This window comes from Bison bison, unplaced genomic scaffold (assembly GCF_000754665.1).
Source record: "Bison bison bison isolate TAMUID 2011002044 unplaced genomic scaffold, Bison_UMD1.0 scf7180017864255, whole genome shotgun sequence".
Classification (NCBI taxonomy): Eukaryota; Metazoa; Chordata; class Mammalia; order Artiodactyla; family Bovidae; genus Bison; species Bison bison.
The window spans coordinates 2,602,871-2,611,568 of record NW_011494827.1 but is presented as its reverse complement, the minus strand read 5'-3'; the positions used below and the strand labels follow the sequence as shown (position 1 = coordinate 2,611,568).

The following is an 8,698-nucleotide window of genomic DNA, read 5'->3' as shown; positions in this document are numbered from 1 at the left end:
CGGTGGTGTACATCCCTAGCCACAGGGAGAGATTTCAACCGTTTCTTAAGAACTGGGGCCCCTGGGGCTCAGCTATGGTTTCAACCCTGCTTCTGCATGTAGACAACCCACTGGTGCCTGTGCCCAGAGCCTGCCTAGGCAGCGGCTGGTGTTTACACTCTGAGAGTCCACTGAGGTGGTGCCCTGTTTGCTGAGAGTATCTGTGAGAGTGGGGAGAAAGAGGCTGCTATGGTGGGCCCCCTCCTCCCTTTATGTAGCACTTAACAATGGCACTTATCTACTAGGGCAGGCTTAGGCTTTTTCCATGAACAACCCTAATTGTGACAATAACACGCTCCAGCCCCTTGAGGCTGTTTCCACGCAGCCAACCCCAGCCCTCTCCTTCTCTTCTAAATCCCCATGCTTCAGCACCCATTCCCCGCCTGTACAGCAGACGTGTGTCTCAGGTTGGGGTGCACAGAGTGGTGATGGGACAGTGAGCAGTCACACCCATTCTCTCCTCCCACAGCCCCAGCAAGTGCAAATCTATCTTCAACCTGTGTGGATTTGTCTATTCTAGACGTTTTATGTAAATAGGGAAGTACAGTATGTGGCATCTGTATCTACCTTTGTTTGTAGTTGTTTAGTTGCGATGTCGTGTCCGACTCTTTGCGACACTATCCATGGGATTCTCCAGGCAAAAATACTGGAGTGGGTTGCCATTCCCTTCTGCAGGGGATCTTCCTGGCCCAGGGATCCAACCTGCATCTCCTGCATTGGCAGGTAGATTCTCTACCACTGACCACCAGGGAAGCGCTGCCTTCCTTGGCTAAGTATAATCTTTGGGATGTTCCACATCCTTTTCTATGGCAGAGTAATAGCCCATTCTGAGGATACAGCATGCTTTGTACATCCAGGTACCCAAGTGCGGATGCACACTTGGGTTGTGTCCACTTTTGATCACTGTGAATCAATCCCTCAATCCTTTCAATCCTTCAGGCACACCTCGGAGTAGAAGTTACCCTTTTCTTGTTGTTAATAATCCTTATATTGGATGTCCCCTGTTTCACCTGCTGTGGGTTTTTCCTTTCATCTCTCAGTGCCTTGAGCTGGGAGGCCCTCCTGCTCGGCAGGTGTGCCCCTGGGGCACAGGGGGAGTCTGGAGTTAGACTCACAGTTTGGCTTCAAATACCAGGTTCAGGGCTTCAGCTCCCTGCCCTGAATGGTGTGTACAGTCTCCCTTCTGCAGGGCTGTCACCAGTCTGAGATGAGCTTGTGAAGGCGCCCAGCACACAGAAGGGCCACTGTTAAGCCTGGAGCCTGGTGAGATCCGGCAGGACCTGCAGGCAGATGCATTTTGGTATCAATGTGGGTATCCCCCCTGTCTTTAAGAGAATCTTCTATCTTTGACTTTTGCAAATGAAGGAGGAAGTATGAGCTTGTGTGAAGCACCATCCATGGGAGGAGAGGAGAGAGAGGACTGGTTCTAGCAGGCAGGGCAAGAAACAGGTCCTTATGCAATTTTTATTTAAGAAATCAGAACACCCCAATTCCATCCATTTCCTGCCCTTAGCCCACCAGACAGGCAGCTGTTCCCCTCATCTCTCCAGGCTGCTTTTCCGTGTCTTGGGCCCATAGAATCTGCCAAGGGCTCACTGCTCTTGAAAGTGAATGAAGAACGTCCGGATCTCCTTTGGGTGGATGGCGATGTCGGGGCCTCTGTGGGGTGACAAGGGACGGTGGGCACCACCTGGGGGAGCAGAGGTGGTCTGTCACTCTCCTTTGGAGCTGCCTGCTTCCCCAGGTCGCCACATCCCTGCAACCCCCTCAGAACACTCCTCCTGTCTGCATTCTTGTGGCTCCCTCTATGGTAGTGGTCTTCAGGTGCCCCCTTCCTGACCGGATGCCACTGCCCATGGGCCTCTTTCATTTATGGCATCCCCTGATGGCTCAGCCACAGTGAAGGCATGTACAGGTGGTCCTGGTCCTACTTGGCCTTGTATCCCCTGGGATGTGGCCTCAATGCCTAAGAGCTTTTTCACTGAGGCCATGAAGGGGCCCTGCCTTTTATCTCACTGGGCTCCCCTGAAGTCACACACTGGGGTCTGGCTTCACTCTTGGGATGGAACCTATTCATCTGTCCATTTTTCTACCCATTCATTTTTCTATCCATCCAATCATCCATCCATCCATTCTTGTCCATCCATCAAACCTCCATTTATTCATCCATCCATCATGCAGCCATCTTCCTTCCTTCTATTCTTCCATTCATCCATCCACCTTCTAGCCATCTTTCCATCCATCCACCCTTCTGCCCATCCATCTAACCTCCATCTATTTATCAATTTATCTTCTATCCTCTTTTCATCCTGCCTTCTGCCTATCCATCAATCATCCATCTTCCTTTCTTCCTTGCATCTTTCCATCCACCCATCATCCAAACATCCACCTGTCCAGCATCCATCTACTTCCCTTCCTTCCTTACATCTCCTTTTTTCTAACCAACTGTGCTTCCATCTATCAGTGTATCACACGTCAACCAGATATCTACTCATGTACCCAGACTATACTTTGTGTAGTAGACAAAGAGGAAATAAATGGGTCAGAGAAGAATGAGGAGGAAGGGAGAGCAGGGGAGATACCTACTAGCCTTGGACCTGGGGGAGCTTGATTAGGAGCAGTCTGGGATGAAAGGGACAAGGACATGTCAGATGGTGTGATCGTCACAGGCAAAGACCGGGAGGCCAGAAACAGTCAATGATTTCCAAGAGCTAAGTGTGGAGTGTGCAGTGCAATGCACAGCGTGTTAGACATCAGAGCCTCCTGGTGTATGCTTGCAAGTCTGGAGCTCATCCAATCTATGGAGTGGGTGTGTGGCCTTGGAAACACACACACACACACACACACACACAAACACGTGCAGCCTCTGTTGAACCCTGGCAAGTAGACTGACCTGAAGCCTTCCTTAACTTGCTGCAGTAGATTCAGGGAGGCTGAGACCTGGAGAAGGAGGGCAGCCTGTCCAAGGTCACATGGGCCTTAGCGGGCAGAACTGGGATCTGAGCTAGGTCTGTCGAGCTCCTGACCCTGGCTAAGGATCAGGCTGGAAATCCCGGGCAAAGGCCTGAACCAGGGGCACACAAACCTCTGTGTTGGTGACCATCCTGTATCTTCCAGCTCCAGCGCTGCAGTGTGCCCACGTCCCAGGTCCCTGTGAGTGAGCACTCCTCCATGGACACCACGGAGCCCAGACTCTGCAGCACAGACTGCAGGACAGGAGCACAGGGAGGGGTGAGCACCCAGCCCCAGATCAGAGGACAAAACAGAAGCAGCAACAAAACCACGGCCCAGGGGACAGCATCCTCCTACATTTCATTGTCAGAGCAAATCCCCATGGACAGGATGAAAGTGAAAGTTGCTCAGTCCTGTCCGACTCTTTGCGACCCCATGGACTATACAGTCCATGGAATTCTCCAGGCCAGAATACTGGAGTGGGCAGCCTTTCCCTTCTCCAGGGGATCTTCCCAACCCAGGGATCGAACCCAGGTCCTGCATTGCAGGCAGATTATTTACCAGCTGAGCACCCAGGTATGGACAGGACAGACAGGATGGTCAGCAGGAGGAGCTGGTCTCCCCAGGTGCTGAGCTGGAGGAGCACACCAGGAGGGGGCAGGCACATGGAGCTGCTCCCAGCTGTGAGTCCCCTCCTCCCCGTGATGCTCAGGTGGAGCCCTGCCTTGCTCCAAGATGGCATCAGTCATGTTATCCACCCCCTTTCCCCATAATGCTCAGATCGTGCAGAGAGGGGAGGCAGGGGGTAGCTCCATCCCTGAGGAGGAAGGACAGTGCGGATTGGTAAGCTGGGGGCTCTTCTGCAGGAGCTTCCCAGAGAGGGTGGAAGGAGGAGGCGTGGAGGGCGAGGCGCTCTGTGCTGCCACCATGCCCGCTTCCGCATTTACGTCTGCTCCCAAGACTGGTGTCAGCTTGTGAGCAAGAGGTGACAAGGAGGAAGTAATGAAGCCAGTGCACTGCTGAAGCTGGGCGGGAAGATGAAGCTGACAGTGTCTCTGATGACAGCAGGCTGGGAATCAGTGAGGAAAGAGACCACTCCCCACCCTTATATTCATGGCTGTGAAAGGAGGGCATCGGGAAGACACCACAGGGAGGGCTCTAGGTTGGGTTGTTGGGATTCTCTCAGATTGCAAGTATCCCTGAAGCCAAAGCAATAAGAGAGAGATTTAGAGAAATTCTCCATGAGCAGGAGATGGGTAAAGAGCTCAGATCCCCCATGAAGAGGGCAGACTGGGGATAAAGGAGGGGTCTCCATACATCACAGGGGTGTAGGGGGGAGGATGTGGTTGGGCTGGAGGTCAGCAGCCTCACTTGTAGTGTGGGTCAGAGGGTGATCCAGGGGTCAGGAGGGGAGGGAGGACACAGGCAGGAATCTGGGGGCACTGACATCCATCAGGGAGTCAGGCGCCGTATGCACCTTATCAGCTGAGAGCATCAGCATCCTTGTGAGGAAAGACCCTTACCTCTCCATTTACAGGTGAGGACATGGAGGCCCAGAGCCTGGGGTTGGGGGGTGGGGAGCAGGATACCAGGCAGAAATGCCCAGACTCACACCCTGGACTGAGTGACTCTGATCACCTACTCGATAATCTGTGTGAGAATCTGTTTTGTTTTCTGATCCCACAAATAACATCTGTGTTGTGTGAAAAGATTTACCACAAGAATAAAACAAGAAACGAACAAAATACAGGCATGTGATAAGAATCGAAAAGTCTAGAAGAACACGAGTCGGAGCGGGTGGGGTGCCCTCATGCACCCCAGAGATCAAATCTCGTGTTTTTTATTTTTTATTTTTCAAGACAACCATAAGGCATATTTTAGCCAAGGTGGCATCTGAGTCAGGATGGTCACACTTGGGGTTTGACTTGGGGTCACACATGTGAGCATCTGCTTGTGTGTCCTGACTCAGCAATCCAGGAGTGGGACGTGGGGTGGGGCAGGATACCTGCAGATTCACCATCACAGGCTGAGACAGGACAGGGTGCTGTCCCTTCTCATACAGGTGGTGGAGCCACAGCAGGACTCGGCAGAAGTCCACTTTGGCCTGTCCTTGATGGCCTTAGGGACAGAAGGAAGGTGGTGGTGAGGAACCCTGGTCTGTGCCTGGTACTTTACACACACCTCCCTTTCGCATCTTCAACCTCCCTTGGAAGCAGCCAACACAACCCCTACTTCACAGACAAGAAAACCAAGGCTCAGAGAGGGGTAGGTACTTGGTCTGCAACAAAAGAAGGAGTGAGGATTCCAATCAGGTCCAGCCGATGTTAACGCTCCCCACCATGCACACAGGGGCCAATGCTGATGCCTAGCAAGTCTTGGCCTCATTCACTGTTGTGGTCCTCACTGGCCTGCCCTCCAACCTGCCAGTCCTCTGGTATAGTCTTTCTGCCTCTGCCCCAGTGAACAGTGGCGTGGCTTCTTGACTCTGAGGCCAACACAAAGTGATGTGTCATGTCCCACAGATGCTTTATCCTGTTCCTCTAATTGAGGAAGCCTGTGTTAGAAAACAGTCTCCATCTGCTCAGATCAGATCAGTCGCTCAGTCATGTCCGACTCTTTGCGACCCCATGAATCGCAGCACGCCAGGCCTCCCTGTCCATCACCAAGTCCCGGAGTTCACTGAGACTCACGTCCATCAAGTCAGTGATTCCATCCAGCCATCTCATCCTCTGTCGTCCCCTTCTCCTCCTGCCCCCAATCCCTCCCAGCATCAGAGTCTTTTCCAATGAGTCAACTCTTCGCTGGTCCCTGGTAAACAAAGGAGTAGGGCCCTCCTGCTGGCCCCACTGGACACATGGCATAGGGGTGAAACTACCTTACGCTGTTAGGGCCCTGAGAGTTTGGGCTCTTTGTTATTGCAGCAGAAGAGTTCATGGACTCTCTTTCCCTCTTCCTAATGCTGTGATTAAGGACAGGAGCAACAGAAACAGGCGAAGACCTCTGGGTCCAGAACATGACAATGGTGACAATGATGGTGATGGTGGAGACGGTGATCATGGTGATGCTGGCGATAATGAGGACCATGGCGATGATGGCGGTGATGATAACATGGGGTTGTAAGAGTCTGGGAGAGCAGGAGGCCCTCTAGCCATCTGCTGCTGCTCCCCTCGCTCGGTCACTTACTTTTCTCTAGGAAGAAGGACTTGCTTGCTTAGCCCAGGCTCATCTCTCCTCATCTTTGGTACAGGTTGTCTCCAGGAGGTGGGTTCTCAGTGGACTTTGCCTCCAACACAGGTAAGCATGACTGCTGCTGCAAGAGATGATCCCCACCTCCTCTTCTGTGACACGTGGAGCAAGGTATGAGAGGTCAGTGTGAAGAAGCCATGTGGCTTACAGGATCGAGCCACAGACGCCAACACCCACTTTATTGCCCACAAAGGTGGTATTTGGCCTCTGCCTCTTCCTTTCCCTCTTGATCCTCACCCTGCAGACCTCACACTGGAGTGTGCCAGCCCTTGGAGGGTCTCTGGGAACATGGGGGCGGCTGAGGCACAGTCAGCCCCATGTTTGAGATGCTCTGAGTGTAAAGGGACACATAAGGTGTACCAGGGGCTTTGGCAATATGATGAGCTGCTTCCTGGCAGTTGTTTCCTCCATGGGGAGGTCCTCCTGGATGCCCTGCTGGGGGCTCCCCTCTGTATACACTCATTGCAGTCTAGATGGCACCTGGGCCCCACCTGTCCCTGGCTTGCTGAGTGACCTGCCTCTCAGTGGGCCTCCGTCTCCTCATTTGGCAGATAAGGAAACCAGATGACCTCACAGAGCCTGGATGACTCTGGGGAGAGCACCTTTGCCTGGTAATGGGTTTGGGGACCTGGTTAACAACAAAGAGGCAAGAGTGAGTCTGGATGCCTGAACACCTGCCTCACCTTTCTGAAGATTCTGCAGGTGCTTTGTGTGGTTCAAGTTGTACGTCCAACCTGGGATGCTGAGGATCTGCAGGTGGAGACTTGGAGGCAGCATCACAGCCTCTTGCTGTTGGAAGTCTGGGTGAACCCGGGTAGTCTCTGCAAGGCAGATGGACAACAAGGAGAGAGTTTGGGCCAAGCTTCTCCTCCTGGCATTCAGAGCCCTCCACATTAAGTGGAGCTTTCCACACACATTTCATCCAATCTCACACCCCTCCAACCTGTGGCCCACACCACAGGCAGCCTGAAGCATCTGCTGGTGCAAATGCCATCTCCTCACAATACCTTGGGCTACAGTGATTGACGCTTTTGAATTGTGATGTTGGAGAAGACTCTTGAGAGTCCCTTAGACAGCAAGAAGATCCAACCAGTCCATCCTAAAGGAAATCAATCCTGAATATTCATTGGAAGGACAGATGCTGAAGCTGAAACTCAAATACTTTGGCCACCTGATGCGAAGAACTGACTCATTTGAAAAGATCCTGATGCTGGGAAAGATTGAAGGTGGAAGGAGAAGGGGACAACAGAGGATGAGATGGTTGGATGGCATCACCGACTCAATGAACATGAGTTTGGGTAAACTCCAGGAGTTGGTGATGGACAGGGAGGCCTGAAGTGCTGCAGTCCTTGGGGCCGCAGAGTCGGACACAACTGAGTGCTGAACTGAACTGAACTGACAGTGATTGGTCAGGCTCGGGTCATGTGATTTGATCAGACCAATCAGATTCTTTTCCTGGGATCTCGGCTCTTGAGACCTGAGTCTGAGTCTCAGTTCCTTTTGGGTGGAGAGACACACAGTCCTAGAGCTGTTTACAGCTACGTCTCAGATAAGAGGAGAAAGAAGGTCTGCGGACAGAGCAAAGCTCAGGTGACAGAAAGAAGGAGAGAAGTGGCCTCATGAAGAGTCCAGCGCCCAAGGCACAATTACACCCCAGCCCTTCTCTGGGGTGCATTGGCCTCTGAATAAAGTCTCCTTGTGGCTCAGGCGGATTTCCAGTTTCTCTCATGTGCCACCAGAGGAGCCCAGGGTGGGACCCATGGATGGAGCTGACCACAGCCATGGAACTTGCTCTCCATGGCTACATCTGTTCTGCAGGAAGGGCTCCCAGGTGCTAGGAAGGAGCTACTGACTGACCCAGGAGCAGAACCGACCCTGCTGGTCCATCACATCCCCTCTCCTGGGAATCTGCCCCTGGACCTGGAGGTGGCCGGGAAGGCAGCTCTTGGCAGTCCTGGGAGAGATGGACATGAACACCTGCTTCCGAGAGGCCCTGAGCTGCTGTGTCTCCCTCCTGCCCTGGCCTCTTCTCCATCTCCTCCTTCTGTTCCACAAGCATCTCTGGGCCTGGTTGCCTCTTGGGATTCTTTTCTTCCAAATAAGAGAACATCAACTGATAGCCCTTGAAGTTGATCTCTGAACTCCCCCTGGTTCAGGATCCCATCTCCACCAGACCTACAGGCGCCAGGCCCTCTCCTCAGCATCAATCCCTCTCCCGCTGAATTGGTTTCTGCCTGAGCTCATCTCCCCCCGTACAGGTCGGCTCACCCAGGGGCAGGGATGACAGCTGCACTGAGAGGCGGCCCTCTTACCGCTCAGCTCTCGAATCAGCACTACCGGTCTGTGCTGCAGCGCCACCCCACTCCTCTGGCCAAGGTCCCTGGTGAGGGTCGAGGGTCCCAGCAGGAGCCAGAGCACCGAGTGGACAACCGAGGTGTCATTCAGCGTGACGTTGATGGAC

The 8,698-nt window shown here is 53.1% G+C and overlaps 1 protein-coding gene across 1 annotated transcript in view; it reads right to left on the bottom strand.

Moving 5' to 3' along the window:
* Positions 1–1,631: 1,631 nt before the first annotated feature.
* LOC104994295 (epididymis-specific alpha-mannosidase-like) overlaps positions 1,632–8,698 on the bottom strand; it is a 42,427-nt gene continuing 35,360 nt past the window's right edge. The window contains 4 exon segments of the mRNA XM_010847802.1: positions 1,632–1,729; positions 3,125–3,245; positions 4,997–5,109; positions 6,921–7,058. Of these exon segments, the coding sequence (XP_010846104.1) occupies positions 1,632–1,729; positions 3,125–3,245; positions 4,997–5,109; positions 6,921–7,058 (470 nt within the window).